This window comes from Trypanosoma theileri (assembly GCF_002087225.1).
Source record: "Trypanosoma theileri isolate Edinburgh chromosome Unknown TM35_Tth_28_V1, whole genome shotgun sequence".
In the NCBI taxonomy this organism is placed as follows: Eukaryota; Euglenozoa; class Kinetoplastea; order Trypanosomatida; family Trypanosomatidae; genus Trypanosoma; species Trypanosoma theileri.
Genome location: NW_021639870.1, coordinates 1 through 26,919, shown reverse-complemented (window position 1 = coordinate 26,919; position 26,919 = coordinate 1). Strand labels below are relative to the sequence as shown.

The window sequence follows — 26,919 nt, the reverse complement described above, 5'->3', positions numbered from 1 at the left end:
AGAGAGAGAGAGAGAGAGAGAGAGTTGTGATAACAGCAGACCTTTGTGTGTACTTTTCTCTTTCTTCTGACTTCTCCACCCCCACGTTAGGGAAATACATCTACGGAATTACGAGGTACACAAACATACGTACATATGGGTTTCAAGGGATGGAGATAATCTTTTTTTTTTAATTATTTCCAAATTATGAATTTACTTATTATGTTGTACATCTTGTGTATATCCACACACATACACCTATGCGTACATACACATATAGAATTATATTTTTCTCTTATTTTTATTATTACAGTTTTTCTTCTGATGAGCGTACTTTTTTTTTTAAACTAATTTCTTATCAATGAATGCACGTGGATATTTTCTTTCATAAGTTTTCTCCTTTTACCACTGCCATTTTTACTGTTGTGGATAGCAGTAAAGGGAGAAAATGTATTTTTCTCTCCTTGTAAACATTACACTTCCACTTTCTAACGATTGGAATTGTTTATCTGTTTCCAGGAAGAGTTTCTTCAAGTTTTTTTTTTTTATTTGCTTTTTTGGCCCTTTGTTAATTTAAGTTGTATAGAGATGATACATATGTGTTGTGAAGTTAAGAGGAAACGCACTCACTGTGTGTTTTTTTTTTATTATTTTCTATTTACGTTTCTTTGTAGGTATTTAAGAAGAAAAAAAAAGAAGTTTGCCGTGCTTGTTGAGAGGGTCAATAAGCAGGGAATTGGAGAATCTATGGAAAAGCAAAGAAGAAAAGAGGAGGTATATAAAGGAGTTTAGACGTGAGCGGTGCGTTGTGTGTCTGTGTGTAGATTTCCTGTTTTTATCAGTTTTATCTATATCTATATCTATATCTATATCTATTTATCTCTCTTTATGGGTATTTATTTCTCTACATTAATCTTCTTTTTTTTCTTTTTTACACAATGAAACTGTTGCTCTTCTTCTTCTTTTATTTTTCTTCTCTTATTTACACATTGCATGTATGTATATTTTCTGTGCGTGCGAAAACAACCAACAGAAGGATAGAAGGTAACAGAGTAACATAGAGAAAATAGGAACTCTCTCTCTCGGTTTTACTCGTTCTCTTTCTTTCTACATTTGTTTGTTTCTTTGTGCTGAATAAATAAAAAAAAAAAAAAGCAAAAGGAATATAAGAGGGAAATAACAATACAGAAAAAGAGAAAAAAAAAGTAGGAACAGGATAATACAAGGGCATACATAGTTTGTTTTTTCTACAGAGTGAAGAGAGTAGAAGAATACTAAAGCCCTTTTATTTATTTATTATTTCACTTCTTTTTTTTTGTGAATACACTCACCGTTTCCTTTTTTCTGTTTTTTTTTTTCTTTTTTGTTCGTTGTGTCTTATTGCTCTTTTATTATTACTATATTACTATTACTATCACTATTTATCAATCATGCAGATGACTACTACTACTACTAATAATAATAATACTACTAATACTACTACTATTACTTTGACACCTGGTGCTACTGTTCCATCCCTTCCCATTGTTCTTCGGAAGGATGACAGTCTCGTTCTCGCCACGTTTTCAGAGAATCAACGAACTTTAACTGAAGTGGAGTCCAGTCGCATGACTGGAGACTACCGTGAATGTGAAGTTTGTTTTAATCCAGTGGAACAAACAGCATTTGCCCATGCTACCACAACACATGTGCGCTACAGTCAGTTGGTGCAACCAGATAAATCAGATGCGTGGGAGTTAAAATTGATGTTTGAAGTTGAAGAGAAAAATGTGGTGGCGTTATCCTTTTCTACATTGGGCAGTGTGTTAGTGACATACGCTATGATGGATGGAAAACGTCCGGAAGGAAATATGGCGATGTATGATGTTTCAACAGGAAATCTTTTACGTCGATGTGTACAAGCCCGTTGGCCTGGAATGGTGTGGTGCAGTCAAGAACAGTATTGTGTTCGTCCTGTGCAGGGATTTCTGCATGTTATGGAAGGTGATCTTCGTAAAGGAGAATCCACCGTATTGGCAAAGTTGGATCTTCAACTTCCACAGGATAAGGAAATGGAATTATCTATGTCTCCCAGCAATATGCCTATTCTTGCCATGTTTAAACCATTTCATAAACAAACACAAGGTACATTATTTATTTACCGCCTACCAAATTTACTTGAAGGGCCAATGTACCAAGTTTCTTTTGGTCGTGCAGAGTCTGCAACGTTGCTGTGGAGTGGATCAGGGAACCACATTGCATTACTTGTAAAGTGTGAGAGTGATAAGAGCGGTAAGAGTTACTATGGTACAGTGAAATTCTTTTTGGTGGATGTTGGTGGTCGAAATCTAAAGGAAATTAAATTTCCAAGTGGAGAGTCTGTACACGATTGTCAGTGGAGTCCTGCGGCCGATCACGTCATGGTGGTTCACGGTACAATGCCGCGGAACAAGACAACATTGTATGATAAAACAGGTGTGGCATTAATGACATTTGGTGAAGCTCCTCGAAATGTGATTCTATGGGCACCAAATGGACGTTTCTGTGTATTGGGTGGAACAGGAAATCTTGCTGGGGATTTTGTCTTTTATGATTTAAATCCTTCATCAAGTACTGGTAAAAGCATCAGAAATAATAATATTAATAATAATAATGGAGTATCTAATCAAAATAACTTAAATATTAATAATATTAATAATAATAATAATCGAGGAGCAAATGCATCATCTTCTGCTGTTGCCCTTATGACTGGTGAGTTTAATGAGAAAAGCAGTGTGCAGATGTGGGCACCTGACTCTCATGTATTTCTCTGCGCTACCATTTTCACCCGTCTTCGTATTGATAACAAACTTGTATTCTACAAAAACAATGGGGAACACCTACTAACGCAGAAATACCCTATACTCTATGGTGCTCATTGGGTACAAACGCAAGAGACAAATCTCTATCCTCTTCGCCCGGCATCACCACGAAAAGAAACTGACAAACCAGCAAAGCCACAACCATACCGACCACCACACGCAAGTGCTGCTGCTGCCGCACTCTTACGGCGACCAGACTCTTCTGCACCCAAACCAGCAAAACCTGCAGGACCTCCTGGAGCCAATATTGTTGTGACGAAAAAGAAGAAACGCTAGAGCGAAAAAGAAATTTTTTTTTTCTTCTTTTCCGTATACATTTTGTGTCTGTGTGTATGTATGTATGTTCTCTCATGCGTGTAAGAAAGAGGTGTGGATGTGCCCTTTCTCCCGGTAAGGGCCGATTAAAGATTAAAATCTGAGAACATAAGTGAATTGAAGAGCAAAAGAAGAGCTAAAGAGAGCGGAAGAAGGAAGAAAAAAAAAAAAAAAATGACAATCACAACTTCTTAACTCTTTATTTTTATTTTTTTTGAGGGACTTTTTTTTTTATTGTTTCGTTATTATTGTACGTTTCTTTCTTTTACCTTATTTTTTCTTTTTTCTTTTTATATCCCATCTCCACTACAATAAGAAAAGATACGAAACGAAAATGTTTTCCTCCTCAAGGCTTCTCTTTGCCTTTGGCACTACAACCATGTTGAGACTCACTCCCCGTTCAACCGGAGCAATAAGAAAGAAGAAAGATACACCACCGTTTGGCACGGCAACTGAATCCAAACTTCCAGAAACATCATCATCATCACAACACGTTGATGTTTTCCCGAGTGTGAAGGAATCTCTGGATCGTCTCTTGGGTGAAGCCGACAAAACACCCACTGATGAGAGAAATCCACAGACAACAAGTTTACAAGTGCCGTCTTTCTACAACCCGATGGATATCCGCGGTCAACTGTACGATGTGGAGATCGCAGGGCCTCTCCGCCGTGCCGCCGCCAACCGCTGGCGTTCGCCCGTTTGGGCCACACGTGCCGCTTTTGCCCGCAGCGGCCACAAAGTGCGAGCAGACGAGACGGGTGTACGTATTCCCACAAACATGCAAGAGGTGGAGATGTATAATCTCGAACAGACAGACGCCCCGGATGGTGTTATCAGTCGATCGCTAGCAAGAGAAGAAATGATGGCAGCAAATAGAATGATGCCACTAAATGCCGCGGGAAACCGATACTCTTTGTGGGTGCGTCGCATCCTGGAGCGACATCCCTCATTCCGTCAGTATACTTCGCCTTATTGGGCCACTGAGGAGGAGGTGGAAATGTTGGGTACGAAGGTGAAACGGTCGCAGGAGGGTTGTGGAATTCTCATCCAACACTTTTCATCTGCGTCTTCTGGGAATGCAGCTACATCATCAATATCATCAGGAGTTGAAGAAGAAAAAGCAGAATCAAAGGTACCGAATAATCAGGAAGAGAATGTTGGTACAGCATCATCTAATAATTTTTTCATGTTATACAATGCAGAACAGTTGGAAAATCCTGAAAAAATGACAAGCGAAACTTGCCCACCAACGGAATGTTTAAATATCAATGGACGGCGTTACAGTATTGCTGTTACGATTTGCATGCGTCAATACTGTCAAAAATATAATCTTCGTATGCAACCATTTGCTATGTTTGTCACATCTGCACGAGTTCGTGTAATGGGAGGTGATTTACTACCGAGAGAGAATGCTGTGCCACCCTTTACTTGTGTTATAAAGGATGAATTGGTGACATTTTATCATGCTGACCAAACAACCATATCAGATCAGTTGAATGCGATGGCCTTAACACGCCGCCGTGAGAGGATGGATCGCATTCCAGCAACTATTCTTTAACGTTCAAAAGGGTTGGACTTGGAGGAGGATGAGTGTATGTATGTGTGTCTACATCACAGGTACACAATAATAGAAAACTGTAATGGAGGTGAGGTAAAGAGTAAGAGACCTCAAAGCAAGTATTATTCACAGCAAAGGTATATCTCTGCGCATGTGCGGATATTATATTTGTGTCGCCGTGCGTTTTTGTTTTTTATTTTTATTTTTTTTGTTTTTGTTTCTGCAGCTTTAAGAGAAAAGAGCTGAGGAAAGGAGATAGGGTGGGGGAACGGAAACAGAAATGACAGATACGTAGTTTATTCACAGAACATAAATGAGAATGGTATGCATTCTTCGTTACCATTAGTTTATTCTTATTTCTTATTTCTTTACTCTTTTATGCTTTTTTTTTCTGGTTTTTTTTATTTCCTTTTTTTGGGGGTTTTTCGGTTTCAAAGTTTATTTATTTATTTATTTTTTAATGTTTCACAAATTTTTCCCACTCTGGCTGGCTTCTAAATCAACTAACAGAGTACAGAAAACCACAGATAATTAACAAAATACAGTTGATAATAAAAACTATATTGTCATTTTTCTTCTTTTCTTCATTTTTTTTTTTTCTCCCTGTTTGTTTTTGGATGTTTTAACAAAGTAGAGAAGTGGGTGGACTGCTATTGAGGGAAAGCAGCATAAGACAGTTGGTGCACGGATAATATACACAGCTCTTTAATATATCTGCTGTGGTGTATTTATCCCGTGTTGGTCTCTGTGTTTCTGTGTGGGGATTTATTCTCTTTTTTTTTACAAAGCAGTGAATACCTGAAAAGGGTTCAAAAGGAGTTTTCCCACTCTTAAATAATATTATATATATATATAGATATACCGATAGAACCGAAGAGACCGAGAAAAAAAAAAAAAATACCAAGAACAAGAAGAACCATACAAAACACTATAGATAGAAAAAGGCTCCTTCTCTCCTCTTTTATTGGACACAAATGTCACAAACAGAAGATGTGGAGGGGCTGCAGAAACGCCTGCAAGTAAGTGAAGAATGGAACATGCGGCTGCAGAGTCAAATTCAGGAGCTTTTACGTCTTCCACGGAGTGAAGTAGAGGCCATGCGAGGACGAATGCAGAATCCTGATATTGCCATTCCCCTCTTGCAGTGTTATGATGCCGCTATTCTTGAGAAACAAGAAGAAAACGAGCGACTGGTGATCGAAACAAATCGACTAAAGACACAACTTGAAGCCGCAGGAGTGGAGCTGCAGGACGCACGAGCCGCACAACAGGAGATGGAGGTACGATTGCAGGAAGCTCACAGTGTGCAACAGCAACGAGAAGAACAACTTAACGAACAACTACACGAGGCGCAGCGGTCTTCAACACGAATTCAACACGAATTATCCCGCAGTCTTGATGCGGAAGCCACACTACGGCGTGATGTGGAGCGTCTACAACAACAACTCGCTGAACTGCAGCATGAAACTACACACATACAAGAAGATAACGCCGCACTGCAGGAGGCAGCATTGCAGGCATCACGACGTCTTAAAAGTACCGCAAGTGCGGCAGAGGCGACACAGCAAGCGGGTGAAGTTCAACGTGTACAGTTACAATTACTTAGCAAAGAGAATGCGGATAAATTGCAGGAGTTGGAGCGGTTGCGGCTGCGCATGGTTCAAGCATTACGTCTCGCTTCTGAGAATCACGCCATACACATGAAGGCAGTGGAGGAGCGACACCGCGTGGCTATGGAAACACTACGTCAACAGGCAGCCACACAAGAGGCTGAGGTACTTAAACTACGTGCACAACTCGCACGCGTTGATGCTTCCAGTCCACACTGCAGTAAGAATAACTCACATTTGCGTTCCACAACAGAATTATTAGAGGCCCAGACGCGGCAGGCACTTGAAGTGGAAGTGAAACGACTTTACGGTGAGGTGTCGGCAATGCAAATGCAACGAGATGATGCAATGCTGCGGTATGAACAATTATCCAACAGTTTAAGACGTGAGGAGTCTGATCGGATGGCTGCTGTGCAACGTGAGACACAGATGCTGCAACAGAAAATACGTGATCAGGAGCAGCAATATCAGCAATTAGATATGGAATACAACCGTACAAAAGAAGAATTACGTCTTTTACGAGAAAAGTGTAAGGGTTACACTACGGAACTTCAAAATGTTCGACAAGAGCAGGATCAGTCACTTCGGAAGGTGGAAGAACTTCGTCGTGCTCTTACTACTGCGGAAGAGACATGTGAACAGGTGCGGCGAAAGGCGAAGGAAGATATCGCAGGTGAGAGGAAACGTGTGCAGGAACTTGAACAACATGTAGAGGGTGTTGCAAGGGATATGCAATCATCCAAGGACCGTGCACATGCGGCAACGCTAACGGCAGAAAGACAATGTGAAGAACTTCGTCATCAGCTGACAGAAGCTCAGGAGCGAGTAAAGACAGCACAGACACGACTCTCAACACGTGAACGTGAAGTGGAGGTATTGACGGCTAATGTGCAGCATTTGCAGGAGGCGGTGCGGCTTAATCAACAACAGGCATTAGCGTGTGATGGGCGTGTACAACAGTTATTACAGCAGGATGAAGAAAAGTCGAGAAAATTGCGGGAGATGACACTTTTGGTTGAGCGACTTAAAATGGAAGGCGCCCGTGCTGCTCGAGCACGTGATAGACTCATAGAAGATGTGAGTACTCGTATGTATTGACACATGCACACAAACATCTCTTTTTTCTTTTCTTTTATTTTTCACTATGATTATGTTTTTTTTTTTCTTTTCTTGTCTTTCCTTTCTTAGCTTGTTATTGTTATGATTATTATTATTGTTGCTGTCGTTTTTCTTTTTTAATAGTTATTCTCTTCTTTATGAGGCTGTTTGAAGTTTTCATTTTTTCTTTCTGAGGTCTTTCTCTGGATCCCTTTGGGTTGCTTTTTTTTTTTTTTTACTTCTATTTCTTCTCTCTCTCCTTTCTTTCTTCTTTCTTATATATATTTGTTTTTATATAGCATGTGGTGGCTGTAGCAGTGACTTGATCATTTCTGCGTGTTCGCCCTCCCACTCTCTTTCTTTCTCTCTGCGTGTCTCTTTTCAGCAGATACACCAAATACTTTTTCTTTTTTCCCAATTCCCACCTTTACGATAACAGTTATATAATCCAATGACAGAGAACGCAGAGCCGCAGTGTAGTATCACCGCAAAGCAGTGGGACACCGTCGCCGTGTGGTCGTGGGATGTGCGGGTGGAGACGTGTGCGATTTGCAAAAGTACTATTGCCGATCTCTGCATTGAGTGCCGTGGTGTAATGGATCTTGGGAGAAGTGCCGTTGCTGCTGATCACAACAGCAAAAACAATCAAAGTAGCAACAGTGTGGACAGAACAGTGGGCGGCCCAAGTACTGGTTTAGGGAGTTACGCTGCTGCTGCTGATCTACATCAACACAATCATAATGATGGAATATCAGACATTGCGGGCGGTGTTGGTAGTAGTATTAATAGTAATAGTAGTAGTGGTGGTGTTGCCGGTGATTGTCTACTTGTGTGGGGTGTCTGCAATCATGTCTTTCACGCCCACTGTCTCTCACGTTGGGTGCGGCAACGTCCAGTATGTCCCATTTGTGGAAGAGAGTGGGAGGTGTACAAGACTACTAGGAATGATTGATGGATGGATGGATGGATGGATGGATTGTAATTGTCTTTTTTTTGCTTCTTTCTTCTTTTTTTTCTTCTTCTTCTTCTTCTTCCAAAACTGATTACACTTGATGATAATAATAATAATATAGATGTAGAAGGAAACAAAAAATCACTAAAATATGATGAGACACAATAAAGTCAGATGTTAAGTTTGACGCCATGTGAATAATTTTTGTTTATGGAAGAGGGAGAAGAAAAAAGAAGCAAGGTGTAATTGTTAAAAAGTCAAAAGAAAAAAATAACAGTATGCTTAACGTGTAGAGTTCGTGATTATTCCTTTATTTTAGATTGACTCACTCTTTCTTATTATTGTTAAAACAGAGACATAAACGTATATATTTATATATATACACATATATATACATAATTCTTCTGTCGTGTTGTTGTTCTACTTTAAACTCCTTAGGAAAAGGGAAAGAAAAAGGGAGAAATAAAATCAAAAAAAAGAACATAGTAACGAAGAGGCAATTGAATACTTCAGGATATCAACCACCACATCAATATCAACACAAATAGAAACAAACATATTTTTGAGAGATCACCTCTCTTCTTTTCATTTTCTTGTGGTTTTTTCTTTCGTTGGCTGTTTTTCGTTTCTTTTTTGAATGCTACACGATTGTTGTGTAGAGTAGGTTTTGTTTTCTTGCGTTGTTCGCGTTTATATAATTCATTCCTATGGCGAGTGATAATACCACCGTGGATGGTGGACGCATTGCTGTTACCATCAAAGAGGCTTTTCTCTTCTATTCCTATGAAAACCCGCAGATAGCATCCCTTGAGTGTCTGGTGTGTAAAATACACTTAATAAACTGTTGTCTTGAGTGCCGTGTTAAGGATAAAAGTCTGCAGGAGTGTCCGGCGGTGAAGGGGGCGTGCGGTCATGTTTTTCACGATCACTGCATTCAAAGTTGGTGTCGACAGCGGCGTGAGTGCCCGGCATGTTTTAATAAATGGGTCCCGGAAACGTTTATACAACGCTCATAATAAGAAAAAGAGAGTCAGGGAGTCTGAGAGAGAGAGAGAGAAAAAAAAAAAAAAGAGAGAGAGAGAGTCTGTGTGTGTAATATATATATATATATATATATATATATATATATNATATATATATATATATATATATATATATATGCGGATATTATTTTTTTTCCTTTTTTTTTTCTTTATCCTTTATCAATATGTAGTATGTTTATTTGCGTTTGTATTGTCTGTGTATTGTGAGTGAGTGAGTGAGTGCGTGTAAGAAGGTACATGTGAAATGACTATTTCTGTGCTTTTCACTTTTTGTTATGGCACAGCTTCTATATTTATTTATTTGTCTCATTACATATTCATTTCTTTCTGTTCCTTTCTCATTTTTTTCAATTTTTATGAATCTTTGTATGTGGTTATTATTTCTTTTTTCTTTCTTTTCTTTTTGAATCTCTGTCGTAGTGGATGAATTGTATTTTGTTGTTTCTAGACTTTTTCTAAGCGAGCGAAAAACTAACAACAACAACAAAAAGAGGGGAAGAAAAGTTAATCGGCTGTGAATAAAAACCCGTAATAGTAAAGGAAAAGAAGTTAAACTCAAGAATAAAAAAACGAGAAAGTGAATTCAATATGTCAAATACTGCCAAGAAAATTCACCGCCCTTTAATAACTTCTGCTATTCTTATCGAGACTTCTATTGGATCTTTCATTGTTGATCTCTACGGTGTTGATTGCCCTGCAGCAACGGCAGAAGTTGTTAACTTGTGTCGTTCTAAATACTTTAATGGATGTATTGCGGCTGAAGTGGTTCCTGATAATATAATTCTCTTTTCACACCCTGTTGAACTCTTACAACGAGAGACATTTTCATCACTTGCGAGTAAAGAGTCTAGTCAAACACCAGGTACATGTAAACTAACATCAACAACATCTAATACTAATACTAGTACTAGTATGGACGAGTTGATGTTTAAAGAATGGGAAAGTATGAGAATGCGTACGGCGCGTTTGCGTCAACAACAAGGATCGTTATCCGTAGAATATGTACATCATTCACAGTTAGATGCGGTTGGTTCAATACGGCAACGAGGTTTATTGTTAGTTGAGGTTCCACAACTTTCAACTGGGGAATCTAATAGTAGTAACAATAACAATCGAATGAGTCGACTAGTGCTAACACTAAGTAATCGACACTTGGAATACTTTGAAAATCGTTTTATGGTTGTGGGTGAAGTACGAGAAGGAATTCGTGTTATTGAAAAAATGCGGGCAGCACCTCATGGACGTATTTCATCTGCAGCAGCTGCTTCTTCTTCTGTTGTTGGTGTTGCCAGCACTCGCCCTACACGACTTGTACGCATTAAACATACCACCGTTCTTTCAACACCTGGAACTGAAGTATTTACAGATCTTCACAGCACTACAGCTGAGTTAACAGGAGATGCAAAGACCATGTCGTATGCTTTTACAAAAACTGGTTGTTTTCGTTATTGGGCATCAAAGGAACAAGTGCAGGCTGCGAATAGAAGACTTGTATCTCTTATACAAAAATCTCTTACCTCTACTTGTACAGATTCATCTTTTATACTCTCCCCCCAAAACTCTGGTACACCAGAGACGGAGGAGAATAACACTATTATCTCTGTTGAGTACAATCCCCACTTCCACGGTGACTTTCTCAGCTCTGATGATGAGGGCGATGTGAATAAGAGCCGATCTGTTACTGCAGTGCGTGATGCCTGGCAGCAGGAGCGCCTTAATGAGACGCGGACGTTAGTGCTTGGACTTCTCGATGGTGTTCCCGACGCGGCGGATCTGCGGCCACCGGCGAATGTTCTTTTTGTCTGCCGATTGAATCCCCGCACAACTGCCGCTGGACTCGCCTCTTGTTTTGCGCAGTGTGGGGCTGTGCGGACTGTTGATATGCCGCGGGATGTGAACAGCGGCCGCACGTTGGGATACGCCTTTGTGGAGTTTGAGAGCGAGACGGCGTGCCACACCGCGCGGCAGCGAATGGACCGCGCCCTCGTGGACGATCACCGCATTCACGTGGACTATTCACAATCAGTGTCGAAGTTGTGGGCGCAGCGACAGCGAGAGGCCCGTAAGCGGCAGCGGGAGTAACCGTAAACGGGGATATCATATCTCTCTCTCTCTCTCTCTGTATCTATCTATATATATATATAGATAGATAGATAGATAGATAGATAGATAGATAGTGGGGTGAAGGGGTAGTGAGGAGGGCGTGTGTATGTGTGTTTGTATGTGTGTGTGTGTGGTTTATTTGTTGATTGTGTAACACAAGGGTGTGTTTAATCAGAAGAGATGCGAAACGATGAAGAAGAAGGATATGAAGAAAAGGAAGGAGAAACGTAAAGAAATATCACAACAAAAAAAAAAAAAGAAAGGAAGAAAGAATGACCATCTTTAAATGTCACACTGCAGATATCTGTCAATAGCCCTTTATTACTGTTTTCTTTTCAGTAAAGAATATTTTTTTTTTTATTTTTCCTTTTTTCTTTAAAAAAAAAATATTCTATTTCTTAATTTATTTCCTTAGATTTGACACTAATGACAGAAGCTGCTTTCCCATCATCATCATCTTCCTTTACTACTAATATTACTATTACTCCTGCTGCTGTTGCTATTGATGGTAATTCTACTGTAGGAGGAGAGAAACCAACACGACACAAGATTGTTCGATCTCTTTCAACTCCAGTGGATACTACATTTATTAGTCCTGATATTGTGGCTGCTAATACACCAGATGCTTTGAGAGCGGAGGCTATTCGCCGTATGGAGTCTTTTGTATTAATGACTATTCATGAAATTGTATCTTCACAACAACAACAACAACAAAAAGATAAATATACAGAAAAATTATCATCAATACCTCCTGCAAAGCGATCTCGTACAAGTGGTAGTGATATGAAAGTAAATCTTCAAGATAAAAATACATCTGAAACTTTTTCTTCTTCAGTAATGTTGCCGGAGAGTCGTCTTCGTGTGATTCAACAACAACTACTCGTTCTTCGACTTCTTTACAATAATCTTCATGTTGGAGTTATTAGCACTCAACGGGATATTTATTACCGCCTTGCACGACTTGTGCCGGATCAGGGATGTGTAAATCGTATTATTCAACAACTTGTGCAATTGCTGCATACACCCAGACAATGGCTTGGTGTTGTGCCTGGGACTCGTGGGTGTATTGGCGGTTGTGTGAGTTTTCACGGTGTGGATCTGAGGAGTTACGGTTCGGAAGGATTGCCACTACCCATTCATCAGGAGGAACTACACGTCTCTCCACATTTCATGTATAAACGTATAAATGAAAGAAATACAAATACAGCAGGAATATATAATAATAATAATAATAATAATAATAATAATAATAATAATAATAATAATAATAATAATGTTAAAGAGGGATTTGAACTTTTTGATGAAATACGTTATATTATTGTGATTGAGAAACATGCTGTATTCTTTCGGTTAATGGAGGAACAACTCTTTAAACGTATTCCATGTGTACTTCTCACTTCTCATGGTTTTCCAACAGTGGCGGCACGAACACTATTGGCGAATATGCACACTGCCGCTCCACACATTCCTGTAGTTGCACTTGTGGATTACAATCCAAGTGGTCTTTCTATTCTACAACAATATAAACATGGTACAGGCCAGACAAAGGAGGGTCAATATATTGCTGTACACGCCATTCGTTGGCTTGGTTTGCGTTCTTCTCACATTCTTCAGAAGGAGAATTCTCCTCCTATTAATACTACTACTATTAATCCTAATTCTAATTCTAATTCTAATTCTAATATGAGTTTACGTCTTGCTGCTCATATTCCTTTTCAACGCTTTACGCATCGTGATTCTGTGATGTTGACAAATCTCCTCACGAGATGGCGGGCTGCTTTTGAAGTAGATGATGTGAACAGGAGAACTGCGGTCTCTGAAGTGTGGTATGAGGAGGCACTGAGGATGCAAAAACTGCAAGTAAAGGTGGAATTAGAAGCACTATATGATCACAGCCCAGATAAAATAATGGAAGAAGAAAAAGAAGAAGAAACAACAACAACAACAACAGCTGCAGGGGAAGCAGAAATAATAAGAAGAATATCTTCTTTACATAAGGTTTCAGATCATCACAGTTTCGCGTCTTGGGTTTGTCGAACTATTCTCCGACAGGACTACATATGACAGTGAATAAACTATACAGAGTTATTATTATTTATTATTATTATTTTTTCAGACTCTTCTTTTTGTGTATTTTATTAATTGGATTTTTTTGGTTTTACCTTCTCGGTTATTTTTTTCTGTTTGGTTTTTTTTTTTTCTCTTTCACATGTAATGCTGAAAGATTATTTTAAACATTATTTTAGCCTTCCAGTTTTTGTTAAATTCATATTTCTATTGATTAAGTTTTTCTTTTCTTTGTTGTACGTATATATGTATATATACATTCAAAATATCTTTTTTCTTTTCTTTTCTTCCTTCTCTATTTTTATGTGTGTATTGTAAACACACACACACCTCTGTGTGTATATATGTGTGTTTGTTTAAGAAAGAAAAATAATAAAACAGCGAATGCATATTACTGCGTGAGTGAATGATCATACAAAACCAAAACACAATATCCTGAGGTGAGTAAAAGAAAAAAGGAAAAAAAAAGAAAGAAAAATATATATTAGTAGAGTGATAACAACAAGAAGAATAATAAGAATAAAATGTCTCTTAAAGATAGTTTAAAGAAACATTTCTGTGCGGTGTTGGAACTCATACTTCCTCCATGCACCACCACATCATTAGTTCCAAATGGTGTAAACTCTACTATTACTACTAGTACTAATAGTAATAGTAATATTATTAATAATAATGGTAATAATAGTGATAGTACTGTTCCTTACTTTGATTGGGTTCAGTACAGTGATGATGTACACGATGTGTCCAGCACAACGGAAGTTGTCACTTTACTCTTAGCGAATGAATTGTCGCTTGGCGGGCGTCTCTTCAACATTTGCGTAAATGCATGGAAAGAGTGCAAATCCCAACAGAAGGAAGAAAAAGAAAAAGAAAAAGATAAAGAAGAAGAAGAGAAGGAGGAACTGCGATTACTTCTACAGACTACACTTATAACGGTATTGACAGATTATCACTGCGGTGCCTCACATATCGAACGGGATATTGTTAATACAAATATTACCGAACAAAATAATAATAATAATAATAATAATAATAATAATAATAATAATAATAGTGTTATTGCATCTCCTATGCATGAAAGTGGTTGTTCGCTTACACTCCTGGTTCGAAGAGCAGCAAGTCTGATAGGACGAAATGAGTCCTGGGGAGAATCCTTTACTGTAGATGATATGGAGAATACAGATGCGGTGGAAGATGTAGATTATATGGATGCTATTCAACGACTGTGTGTATTTGTTGTTTCTGTCGCTGAGAAGGTTGCTGCTGCGGCGGCGGCCAAGCCTTTCTTATCATACAATTCCCCACAACAAGGTAAGAGTGTGTGTAAACGGGAGAGAGACGAAGATGCATGTGTAGAAATAGAGGAGAAAGAAAAGGTAAAAGAGGAATGGTTTGAAGTGATAGATGAGGATTCCATTCACCAAAAAGAAGAAGAAGATGAACAGATGTATGGAAGAAGAGAGATGGAGAAGCCAGTGAAGATAGCAGATATACTTTCTAATGTGAATAATACTCCTGTGGATATTTCCTCTACGAACAGAGAAACTCTTTCAGAAGTGGGAAGTGTCATAGCGGCTTTAAGTAAAGCCTGTGAGGCCCGCACACTGTTGGATGCCTCCGCCTGGCAGTATGGGCGAAATAGAATCACGTTGGCGTCCATGACAGTCATTCTGCAGGATTCATCTCATCATCATAATTCTCCCCCTCATGAAAAGAATGAGAATCACAATAATAATAATAATAATAATAATAGTAATAGTGTTAGTAAAACTGTGAGTGATACGGATAGGCTTCCAGTGATTATAAAAGCCGAAGAAAGTGATCATCTTATGGCAATGACAGTAACACCTTCAGAGCACAATAACGATAATAACAAGAATAGTGATAACGATACTGTATGTGTAACTACAATAAAAGAGAAGGGACCGCAGCAGTTAGTCGGTTACTTCATGCATGAGACAGCCACATTGTATACAAATCAAGGCAAACGATATTATATGGAAATACCGTGATAGACATGTTTATGTATATGTACCTCTCTATATTACAACATCAACAACAACGGGAAGAAGAAGAAGAAGGAAAAAAAAGAAAAGAAAAAAAAAGAAATTGAAATGTAAATACAGACATTCAAAGATAATAAAATAAAAAAAAAAAGTGAAAAAAGAAAACATGCCATTTATTCTTCCTTTCTTCTTTTCTTTCTTGCAGCCACTCATTCATACACTTTTCCATATACATATATACATATATATATATATATATATATATATACATTCAGAACACTGTCTCGAATTCCCCGCGTGGTGTTTGTTGGCGTCTGCGGCTGCAGTGCGTCCGGCAAGACTGTCGTTGCGCAGCGGCTGGCGTTGTTGTTGAGATCTCCGCTGCGGCCTCTTTGCGTGGATGAGTTCTTCAACGAGAAGATGTGCACAGCGCTGGGGACGTGGGAGGATCCACGGTGTGTGTCCGGCCACCGCTACGCACAGCTCCTAGCAACAATACGGCAAAGACTACAGAAACGTCATCTCTACAGTAGCGACAGTAAAGAAACAACAACAACAACACGAAGAAGAAGAAGTGATTCTGCGGTTGCGTGTTTGCAGGACTTGCAGGAGGTTGCACCATTTCTGTATAATCAAGTACAGACAGAGAGGAATGAGGGAAACAACAACAACAACAACAACAACAACAGTTCTGACAGTAAGAAGGAGAATAATAATGGAGAGTCATTAGTGGAAACAGAGCCGCAGGAAATTCTATCGGATGAGTCATTTGTGGGAAATGAAGAGATAAGTTTATATCATCATTCTCACCATGGAACTGAGAATACGGAGGAGTTCTGTGATAATAATAATAATAATAATAATAATAATAATAATAATAATAATAATACGGAGAAGGATAATAGAAGAGAAATAGACCATGTGGATGGGGATGAAATAATATATATTGTCTGTGAAGGGTTTCTCCTATATGCATATCCATCTATTTGTGAACAGTTGGATTACTTTCTCTTTCTTGATATTGATGATGAGACGGCCTGTTTGCGGCGATTCTTCCGCACACCGCGCCGTCATCCAAGACAGAAGGGATGTGCGAAACGCATTGAACGTATGTTGTACTGCAGAAAGAATCTTTTACCAAATGTTAACACAATGGAAATATCAGAAGAAACATCACTACTACCAATCTCGTTTTCTACAATTAAACCGCGATTGGTGTATATTCCACCATTACCGTCCATACCAGGCGATTATGTTCGCTTCTGGCAACAAGAGGAGTATAAACAACAACAAGCACCATCCTTTGGTAATAATAATAATAATAATAATAATAATAATAATAATAATAATTGGAGTGGGCCATTGTGTGCGTGGATGGAAGTGAAGGATCTTTCATACATTACAGAGATGCTAAAGACACAAGCTAAATCCGTAAAAGAGATGAAAAATAATAATAGTAATAAAAATACTGAGAATAAGAATGAGAATAGTGATTCATTAATCCAACGCTATTTTGAGTATCGCTATTGGTTTTATTTTGAGGTACTCTTTTACTTCCATCAATTACGTCCTATGATTGAGCAGAATGTAGAAGAAGCCTGTAAAAAGAAGAATAATAATAATAGAAAAGATATTCATCATCGTGTTTGGCGTATCACTTGTGGGGCAGGTGTATCGGATAGAAGGATGGAAGAACAACTACAGTCATTTTTAACGTATTTAAGAGAGAGTGAAAGAGAAAGTGAAAGAGAAGGTGTACAATCTTAACAGTGATATTAAGGATTCAAATGATAATCGGAACGAGTGTTGTTGTTATTATTATTATTTGAGAATGCTGGCGCCAACGAATATGTAGTGTTGTAGTGGTCTAGTGTATTACCTTCTTATATATATATATATATATATATATATATATTGCTTTTAATATGTGTTTTTTTTCTTTTTCTTTTTTTCTTTTTGTAAAGATTTTTCGATAAGGAAATCAACAAAAAATAAAATAAAAAAACCTAGAATTCTCTCTCCCCATTTGGGTTCTTTCTTTGACTCAATCATATATATATATATATATATATATTTATATCTGGTGAGACCATCAAAAAAGAAAAAGAAAGAGAAAAAAAAAAGTATTATATATTTATTATTACGAAAAGGGTATCGTGTTTATTTTGAGAATAAATCCGTAGTATCATATACAAAGTAGTTTTTTTCCTTTTTCTTTTTTAGTCAAGCCTTTTTTTTAGTTTTTTTTTTCTCTCTCTTTCTCTTTTGTGTTTCTTTTCATTGTGAGAAATGGGATTCACTTCTTATTATGATGATTACTATGCCGTAGATGATGGCAACAACAATTCATGTCTTTTATTTTTCCGTGCTCTCATGATGTGTGTGAATGTCCTCTTGACGGCTGGTGCTGTGAGCGGCCTCACCGTTGGTTTGATTGAACGCAGTAAAGTGGAGTCCACACTGAAGGAATTGTGCCCGTACTGCACGGCGGTGTTTACGGCGTACATTGTGGCCTTTGCGGCTCTTCTCGCCTTTTCACTTCTCGGCTTTCTCGCGCTCTGTACACGAAATGTGTGTTTGCGTATTTTATACTTTATCTCTCTGCTGGTGGTGTTTGCGGTGGCGCTGGCGGTCTCGTTGACGTACGCCCTTCTCGGCTCTCAACATATTGACTTGGAGCGTGGATGGAAAGATGCGGCCACTCAACACAGTGCGGAGTTGTGTGCGTTTGAACTGCAGTTTGAGTGTTCGGGATGGAAGACCGTATGTAATGATTCCACAAGAGATTCCATTTGGATGGCAATGGATAAGGATATTAATAATAATAATAATAATAATAATAATAATATTAATAATAATAATAATAATAATAATAATATTAATATTAATGGTATTAAGAATACGACGGATGGAGTGTGTCCAGTGTGTAGTCCGGAGGATCAGGAGAAGATCAATGGGTTTACATCTACCTGTGAGGGAGTTGTGCGGAAAGTAATCGCCGATCACATGAAAGAAGTACTGCCGATTGGATTCGCCATCACTGCAGTCGCATTCATTGGGATGATTGTGACTTGTCTGCTGCAGCACAAGACCAGAGATGATGGTCCTTACATTGGACGCTACTACCGTGTGTAAACAAGAAATATATATATATATATGTCTTTATTAGATGTACATGCACTTAGTACACACTTGTGTAATGTACATGTTTCTCTATGCTTATCACTGCTTTACTGTTATTATTATTATTATTATTATTATTATTGATATTTTCTCTTTTTTGCCTTTCAGTGCCTTTTTGTGTGTTTTTTTTTCCCCCCTGCAAGTCTGTGTATAATATGACTTGCATTCATGTACTGACTCTTGTTTACTCTTCTTGTTGGGATCTCTAAAAATGACATGCAACCCGTTATTAAAAAGTCTTTAATTGATATCTGTGTTTTTATTTTTATTATTTCTATTATTATTATTATTATTATTATTATTATTATTATTATTATTATTATTACTATTATTATTAATATTATTAGTATTGCTCTATACTAAATCTCTATTACTCTTTTCCCTATGCATACCTGACTACTATGAATAACAAATTGGGGTAATTGTTGTTGTTACCACTCTTATGAGTGTTATTTTTAGTAGTGTTTAGTGAAAGTTGTGGGTGTGGGCAAATACGTGTGTTTTCTCTCTTCTTTTTTACACAGTGGTCCACACAAGAATAAAGTGAGTAAATAAGAGAGACGTTTACAATCAAACAAACAAACAAAGATCAATGAAATCAAAGGAAAAAAGAAAGAAAAAAAAAGAAAAAGAAAAAAAAAAAACGGTCAAAAGGGGAAAAAACACGAGTGAACGTACGAAAAGAAAAAAAAATATTTGGACGTTACTATTACTTTATTATTATTATTATTATTATTATTATTATTATTATTATTGTATTAATTATCATTCTTTCTATGATGATATAAACAAGTGAACATCATTTACAGAGATGACATGAAACGATTGATGCGGTACCTTCCCGTAATGGACCTCACGTGTGTGTGTGTGTTTTCTCCTCTTCATTTCTCTTTTTACGATTACACACAAACACTCGTGTGTTGTTTTTAATGGGAACTAAAGTGATGTGATGTGGAGATGAAGAATAACACGGAGGAACAAATAATACAGAGAAAAAAAAATAAGAAAAAACAACGATATATATATATGCAGTGTTGCGAAGGAAATGGAAAAAAAAAAAAAACAGATGAACACAAAAAAGGAAAGAAACAAATTATTGACTTGAAGTTTTTTTTTTTTTTTTTGGTTATTTTTGCTTTTCTTCTTCCTGTTGGCCCCTCTGTTTTTTTTTTTTTTTTGTTTAGATGAATTTCCCAGAAAAAAAAGAAATTCTCTATTACTCTGCATTAGCACGGGGCTGGGAATGAGATAGAATAAACATTCAACCTTTACAACATCTATATAGAAGTATATATATATATATATATATATATATATTAGATATATATACAGTTGTTTATAGATATATCGGTTTGTTTGACTGGTGTATGCCTCTTCTCTCTTTTTTGTTTGTTTTTCTCTCTTTTGATTGTGATCTTTTAACAAAAAAAAAAAAAAAAAGACAGTTTGCGGTTTCCAATTAGCACACATACTCACACTCACACACACGCACACACACACTCGCCCACGTGTAAACAAACGAATAAAAGAAAAAAAAGTAAATTAGGAGGAAGTAAAAAGAAAAAAAAAATTAAGCGCCAATTTCTTAACTCTGAAATACAAATAAAGAGAAAAAAAAACAAAACAAGTATATATACGAAAGTAAAGTAAAAAAAAGAAAAGGAAAGAAGGGAAACTCAGTAAATTAAAAAAAAAGGAACCGGAAAAAAAATATTAACAAAAGACAGACTATCTTGTGTTCTTTTTTTTTTCTTTGTTTTTAGCATCGTTTTTACTATTTCAGCGAACTAAAAACAAAAGCAAAAACAACAACAACAACAACAACAACAACAAAAACAAGAAGAGGAAGAATAAGAAGAAGAATAACAGCACCGACAAGAATCATTCGTATTTAAAGGGCCGTACTCACATAGAGAAAACATCGGATTTCACTTGAGCAAATTTCAATCGGCATCACGTTTGGCTCTGTGAATTTTCTAGTATTGCCTTCTAAATAGTAATTATAATAAATATTATTTTGGCTCCTGTTATTACTACTAGTACCGTTGAAAGCACTACTACTATTAAGTATTATTATTATTATTATTATTACTGTTAACACTAGTAAGAAGAAGAACAAGAACATCAACAACATCAACAAGAAGAAGAATACGAAAGAAAAAACAGGAAAACATTTATTTTAATTATGGAAAAACGAACAAAGGCTGAGTTGATTCTGCATGGCGGCGAGCGTTTTCAGGGCTTCTCCTTTGGCTATGATGAGAGTGTGGCGGGTGAAGTGGTATTTGCCACAGGTATGGTTGGATACCCAGAGAGTCTTACAGATCCATCGTATCAGGGACAAATTCTCGTGTTAACATCTCCCATGATTGGAAATTACGGTATTCCTCCTCTTGAGGTGGATCACTTTGGAATGACAAAGTTTTTTGAAAGCATGAATGGTAAAATTCACGTCAGTGCCGTGGTGGTTTCAGAGTACTGTGAAGATCCTTCGCATTGGCAACTCTACGAGACACTTGGACAATGGTTGCAGCGAAATAAGATTCCAGGTTTAATGATGGTGGATACACGCAGTATTGTGTTAAAACTTCGTGAAATGGGAACAGCGCTTGGAAAGATTGTGATTGGAGGCGCAGATGTTCCTTTTGTAGATCCCAATACACGTAATTTGGTAGCAGAAGTTAGCACAACAACTCGCCGCACATATGGACATGGTACACTTATTATCCTTGTAATTGATATGGGAGTAAAATTAAATACATTAAGGTGTTTATTAAGATATGATGTCACACTTGTGGTGATTCCACATGATTGGGATATCACAAAGGAAACATATGATGGTCTCTTTATTTCAAATGGTCCTGGTAATCCACAGATGTGTACAAAGACGATTGAAAATGTTCGATGGGCTCTTACACAGGATAAACCTATTTTTGGTATTTGTATGGGTAATCAAATGTTAGCACTTGCAGCTGGAGGAAGTACATATAAAATGAAATACGGCCATCGTGGACAAAATCAACCGTGTACATGCCGAATTGATGGAAAAGTGGTAATTACAACACAAAATCACGGTTTCGCTGTTGATTTTAAATCTATGCCTCAAGATGAATGGTGTGAATATTTTTATAATCCAAATGATGATAGTAATGAAGGTTTATGGCATAAAACGAAACCTTTCTGTGCCGTACAGTTTCACCCTGAAGGACGTTGTGGACCTCAAGATACAGAATACCTTTTTGGTGAATTTATTGAACGTGTAAAACTATCTAAAGTTAAATTGGCGGCTAAACATAAACCTCGTAAAGTACTCGTACTTGGAGCAGGTGGTATTGTAATTGCACAAGCCGGTGAATTTGATTATAGTGGTTCTCAATGTCTAAAGGCATTACGTGAAGAAGGAATAGAAACAGTACTTGTAAATCCAAATATTGCTACTGTGCAAACAGATGATGAGATGGCAGATCATCTTTACTTTGTTCCTATCACACCAGATGCAGTGGAACGTGTGATTGAAAAGGAACGACCAGATGGTATTTTACTTGGATGGGGAGGTCAAACCGCATTAAATTGTGGTTTAGAACTCGAACGTCTTGGCGTATTAAAAAAATATAATGTTCAAGTACTTGGTACTCCTATTTCTACAATTGCCGTTACAGAAGACAGAGAACTTTTCCGTAATGCTTTATTACAAATTAATGAACAAGTGGCGAAATCCGCAGCTGTTACTTCTGTAGAGGAAGCAGTAAAGATCTCTACTACTATTGGATATCCCATGATGGTACGTGCGGCCTATTGTCTGGGTGGTCAAGGTAGTGGTATTGTAAATAATGAAGAGGAGTTAAAGCATAAGGTGGAAATTGCTCTTGCGGCTTCACCACAAGTTTTATTAGAAGAAAGTGTGGCTGGATGGAAAGAAATTGAATATGAAGTTGTACGAGATATTTATGATAATTGTATTACGGTATGTAATATGGAAAATTTTGATCCTATGGGTATTCATACAGGAGATTCTATTGTTGTGGCTCCATCCCAAACATTAACAAATGATGAATATCATATGCTTCGTAGTGCATCTATTAAGATTATTCGTCATCTTGGTATTATTGGTGAATGTAATATTCAATACGGTCTTGATCCTTATTCACATCGTTATGTTGTTATTGAAGTAAATGCCCGTTTATCTCGTTCTTCTGCATTGGCATCTAAAGCCACTGGATATCCACTTGCCCACGTTGCAGCTAAGATTGCTCTTGGTAAAGGTCTTTTTGAAATTGCGAATGGTGTTACTAAGACTACCATGGCATGTTTTGAACCTAGTCTTGATTACATTGTTGTAAAGGCTCCAAGATGGGATCTTAATAAATTTAATATGGTAAGTGATGAAATTGGCTCCATGATGCGTAGTGTTGGTGAAGTGATGGCTATTGGACGTACATTTGAAGAATCTTTACAAAAGGCATTGCGAATGGTGGATCCATCTCATACTGGATTTGATGTTCCTGTACGTTTGGAATCTAAAAAATCATGGGATTATATGCATTATGTGAAGGTTCCTACACCAGATCGTATTTTTGCTATTTGTCGTGCTTTCCATGAAGGTGTTTCTGTAGAAGAAATTCATGCCTTGACAAAAATTAATACCTTCTTCCTTAAGAAATTACAAAAACTTATTATTTTACAGGATAATATGGTAAAATTATATAAAGGACAAATAAGTACAATGCCACATGATTTCTTACTGAACATGAAGGCTCATGGATTTAGTGATATTCAAATTGGTAAATATATGGATTGTACCGCAGATGCTGTACGTGCTCGACGTATGGAATTAAATATTTCTCCTAAAGTTAAACAAATTGATACAGTGGCTGGTGAATATCCTGCTGCTCAATGCTGTTATTTATATACCAGCTATAATGCTCAAAATGATGATGTGGATTTCTCAGAGCGTATGTATGCTGTACTTGGATGTGGTGTTTACCGTATTGGTAACAGTGTAGAGTTTGACTATGGAGGTGTTCTCGTTGCCCGTGAATTACGTCGTCTTGGAAATAAAGTTATTCTTATTAATTATAATCCTGAAACTGTTTCTACCGATTATGATGAATGTGATCGTCTCTACTTTGAAGAGGTTTCTGAGGAAAGTGTTTTGGATATTTTACTTAAGGAACGTATTCGTGGTGTTGTGATTTCTCTTGGTGGACAAATTGTACAAAATATGGCTCTTCGACTCAAACAACATGGACTTCCTATTCTTGGTACAGATCCAGTGAATGTGGATAAGGCAGAAGATCGTAATAAGTTTTCTAAAATGTGTGATGATCTTGGTGTACCTCAACCAGAGTGGATTCTCTCTACCAGTGTAGAGCAAGTTCATGATTTCTGTGAACGTGTGGGTTTCCCAACACTTGTTCGTCCAAGTTACGTTTTAAGTGGATCTGCTATGGCTGTTATTGGAAGTGCAGCAGATATTGATCGTTACTTAACAGAAGCTTCACTTGTTTCTGGTGAACATCCAGTTGTGGTAAGTAAATACTATGAAGGTGCGATGGAATATGATGTTGATATTGTGGCTCATCATGGAAGAGTTCTTTGTTATGCTATTTGTGAACATGTGGAAAATGCTGGTGTTCACTCTGGTGATGCTACAATGTTTTTACCTCCTCAATATACAGATAAAGATACGATGAAACATATTTATGATGCCGCAACACGAATTGCAGAAGAATTGGATGTAGTGGGTCCTATGAATGTACAATTTTTACTTACAAAAGATAAACAATTACGTGTTATTGAAGCTAATATTCGTAGTTCACGTTCTGTTCCATTTGTTTCAAAGACTCTTGGTATTTCATTCCCTGCTGTTATGGTATCCGCATTTCTCTCTCAGCGAGAATCCGATCTTGTTCCTATTAAACGTGCAAAGATGACACATATTGGATGTAAGGCTTCTATGTTTTCATTTAATCGCTTAGCGGGTGCAGATCCAATTTTAGGAGTAGAAATGTCTTCCACAGGTGAGATTGGTGTATTTGGCCGAGATAGAAATGAAGTTTTCCTGAAAGCTTTACTCTGTCAAAACTTCCGTTACCCAGAACGTGGTGTATTTATCAGTTGTGATGTGGATTCTATGGCAGAAGAACTTTGTCCATATTTTGCTCGTATTGCCCAACGTTTCCCATTATTTACTTCTACCCAAACATCAGCTGTACTTTCAGAGTATGGTATTAAACACACTGTATTAACTCAACGACACGAAGACAGTAACCCAACATATGATGCTGCCGTTGCTACAAAGGAATTATTTGATCTTGTTATTCAATTACGTGATAAACGTAATGATTTTGTTCTTCGTCGTTGTACACGTGAAACGGCTCCACCAGACTATTGGGTACGTAGACTTGCAGTGGATTATAATATTTCTCTTCTTACAGAACCAAATGTGGTAAAAATGTTCTGTGAAACTCTACATATTCCACTTCATGCTATTGAAATTGAACCTTTCCGTAATTATGTCCCACGTGTCTATCATAAGATTGAAAATGATAACTGTGCCATGCTGCGTCGTCATAAGGTGGGTCTCTGTATTACTAGCAGAAATGACAGTAAAGTATTGGCGATTCGACTACGTGAGGAAAAAATTGCGCTTACATGTTTCCACGCTTGTCTTGGTGGTATTCATGCTTCCAGTGAGGCTGTTGCAGAACAATTCCGAGGAATGGGAGTACCAGTTGAAGTTGTGGATTTGCGTTGCCAATTAGCAGAACTTTCATTTGATATGGTAATGGCTATGGTAGGAGATGAAACCAATAATTGGCATCTTCCCGGTTTAAGTCAACATGTGATGGGTATTCATCTTCTTAAGGCTATGCGGGATCGACATATGACTGTGGTAGCACAAAGTTCATCACGTGGAAAGAAGGAACTTAACTTTGAACGTTATGTACGTACATTTTATCCACAAATGGGTGTTTATAACCCATGGCGCGATCCACGTCTGCTTTGTGATTTCCCTAATCCTGCTGATAAGATTGCCTTTTTACGTAAGTATGGTGTAAAGGCTACCAACACACAAGTTGTGGAACACAGCAGTATATGTGGTGTTACTTATCAAGTGCAGGATGTACGTAATCTTCCAGCTCCACAAATTGTTCGTCCAATTCGTGAATGCCCGCAATCCCCTGAATTCTGTTCTCTTACCTTCCGTGCGGCCCGTTGTGTGAATATTAATGGTACAGAAGTTACTCCACTGCAAGCCCTTCAAATGGCAAATGAAATTGCTGGTCGAAATGGTGTTGGAATGGTTCGTACACGTGATGGTAATATGTATGAAGCCCCTGGTATGGCTTTACTCTCAAAGGCCCTTCGCTTCTTATATGATGTTTGCTTTGATCGCAATGCGGCTGATATGTTCCGTCTCTACTCTAGCCACATTGCCTCTCAACTGGCCGCTCAATCTCTGATGGAGCGCCATACTCAATCAGCACTAGAGGCAGTTCGCTATCTCACCACAGAAGTCGATGGTGTTGTGGAGGTGGAACTCAATCAAGGCGAAATCATCTTTTTGAAGATGTCGCATGTGACTAAGCCGGTGACGAAGCGCACAACGAAGATTGTAACGGAGGAGGAATTGGAGGAAGTGTTCCAACCAGGCAACGGATCCTTCAGTGATGTGCAGTGGTAAGAGAGAGAGAGAAAGAAAGAGAGATAGATGGAGAGAGCAAAGGAGAGTAAGAGAGGAATAAAAAAAAAAAAAAGGGAAAATGATAAAAGATGATATGAAATTACTTTTTTTTTCTTTTTTTTTCTTTACTTTTTCGTTGTTTTTTTTGTTTTTTTTTTGTTTTTTTGATGTTGTATGTTGTTGTGAGCATTGTGATGTGGTTCTCTGGTTTTTTTTTTTGTGTGTGTGTGTGTTTGGATACATTTACTTTATTCTACATCAGCGGAAGGATGATTCTGCAGATAAGGAGAGGAAGTAAGTGAGAAACCAGACAAATCAAGAAGATCAAGAAGAAAACGAAAACAGCGCTCAGAAGAAAAAGTAAAAGTGAAGATATACAGTGTTGAATACGAGACCAATAAGAGAACCAATAAAAGAAAAAAAAAAAACAATCACGACGGTTTAAAGGATATATATATATATATATATATATATATAT

At 37.6% G+C, this 26,919-nt stretch overlaps 11 protein-coding genes across 11 annotated transcripts; all 11 read left to right on the top strand.

Annotated features, from left to right (window-relative positions):
• Positions 1 to 1,415: 1,415 nt before the first annotated feature.
• TM35_000281100 (translation initiation factor 2A) lies at positions 1,416 to 3,095 on the top strand (the record flags this gene model as incomplete). The annotated part of the gene is made up of 1 exon (XM_029028141.1): positions 1,416 to 3,095. The coding sequence occupies one exon, from the start codon at positions 1,416 to 1,418 to the stop codon at positions 3,093 to 3,095; it is 1,680 nt and encodes a 559-aa protein (XP_028880460.1).
• A 373-nt stretch (positions 3,096 to 3,468) lies between these two features.
• On the top strand, positions 3,469 to 4,692 carry TM35_000281090 (uncharacterized protein; the record flags this gene model as incomplete). The annotated part of the gene is made up of 1 exon (XM_029028140.1): positions 3,469 to 4,692. One exon carries the CDS (start codon positions 3,469 to 3,471, stop codon positions 4,690 to 4,692), a length of 1,224 nt encoding a protein of 407 aa, XP_028880459.1.
• Positions 4,693 to 5,666: 974 nt separating this feature from the next.
• TM35_000281080 (uncharacterized protein) lies at positions 5,667 to 7,400 on the top strand (the record flags this gene model as incomplete). The annotated part of the gene is made up of 1 exon (XM_029028139.1): positions 5,667 to 7,400. One exon carries the CDS (start codon positions 5,667 to 5,669, stop codon positions 7,398 to 7,400), a length of 1,734 nt encoding a protein of 577 aa, XP_028880458.1.
• Positions 7,401 to 7,851: 451 nt separating this feature from the next.
• Positions 7,852 to 8,352, top strand: TM35_000281070 (uncharacterized protein; the record flags this gene model as incomplete). The annotated part of the gene is made up of 1 exon (XM_029028138.1): positions 7,852 to 8,352. One exon carries the CDS (start codon positions 7,852 to 7,854, stop codon positions 8,350 to 8,352), a length of 501 nt encoding a protein of 166 aa, XP_028880457.1.
• A 707-nt stretch (positions 8,353 to 9,059) lies between these two features.
• TM35_000281060 (uncharacterized protein) lies at positions 9,060 to 9,368 on the top strand (the record flags this gene model as incomplete). Its single annotated transcript, XM_029028137.1, has 1 exon — positions 9,060 to 9,368. The coding sequence occupies one exon, from the start codon at positions 9,060 to 9,062 to the stop codon at positions 9,366 to 9,368; it is 309 nt and encodes a 102-aa protein (XP_028880456.1).
• Positions 9,369 to 9,983: 615 nt separating this feature from the next.
• Positions 9,984 to 11,477, top strand: TM35_000281050 (uncharacterized protein; the record flags this gene model as incomplete). The annotated part of the gene is made up of 1 exon (XM_029028136.1): positions 9,984 to 11,477. The coding sequence occupies one exon, from the start codon at positions 9,984 to 9,986 to the stop codon at positions 11,475 to 11,477; it is 1,494 nt and encodes a 497-aa protein (XP_028880455.1).
• A 447-nt stretch (positions 11,478 to 11,924) lies between these two features.
• On the top strand, positions 11,925 to 13,562 carry TM35_000281040 (putative meiotic recombination protein spo11; the record flags this gene model as incomplete). The annotated part of the gene is made up of 1 exon (XM_029028135.1): positions 11,925 to 13,562. One exon carries the CDS (start codon positions 11,925 to 11,927, stop codon positions 13,560 to 13,562), a length of 1,638 nt encoding a protein of 545 aa, XP_028880454.1.
• A 527-nt stretch (positions 13,563 to 14,089) lies between these two features.
• On the top strand, positions 14,090 to 15,577 carry TM35_000281030 (uncharacterized protein; the record flags this gene model as incomplete). The annotated part of the gene is made up of 1 exon (XM_029028134.1): positions 14,090 to 15,577. One exon carries the CDS (start codon positions 14,090 to 14,092, stop codon positions 15,575 to 15,577), a length of 1,488 nt encoding a protein of 495 aa, XP_028880453.1.
• A 414-nt stretch (positions 15,578 to 15,991) lies between these two features.
• On the top strand, positions 15,992 to 17,338 carry TM35_000281020 (uncharacterized protein; the record flags this gene model as incomplete). Its single annotated transcript, XM_029028133.1, has 1 exon — positions 15,992 to 17,338. The coding sequence occupies one exon, from the start codon at positions 15,992 to 15,994 to the stop codon at positions 17,336 to 17,338; it is 1,347 nt and encodes a 448-aa protein (XP_028880452.1).
• Positions 17,339 to 17,860: 522 nt separating this feature from the next.
• Positions 17,861 to 18,706, top strand: TM35_000281010 (uncharacterized protein; the record flags this gene model as incomplete). Its single annotated transcript, XM_029028132.1, has 1 exon — positions 17,861 to 18,706. One exon carries the CDS (start codon positions 17,861 to 17,863, stop codon positions 18,704 to 18,706), a length of 846 nt encoding a protein of 281 aa, XP_028880451.1.
• A 2,233-nt stretch (positions 18,707 to 20,939) lies between these two features.
• Positions 20,940 to 26,441, top strand: TM35_000281000 (putative glutamine-dependent carbamoyl-phosphate synthetase; the record flags this gene model as incomplete). Its single annotated transcript, XM_029028131.1, has 1 exon — positions 20,940 to 26,441. The coding sequence occupies one exon, from the start codon at positions 20,940 to 20,942 to the stop codon at positions 26,439 to 26,441; it is 5,502 nt and encodes a 1,833-aa protein (XP_028880450.1).
• Between the last annotated feature and the right edge of the window lie 478 nt (positions 26,442 to 26,919).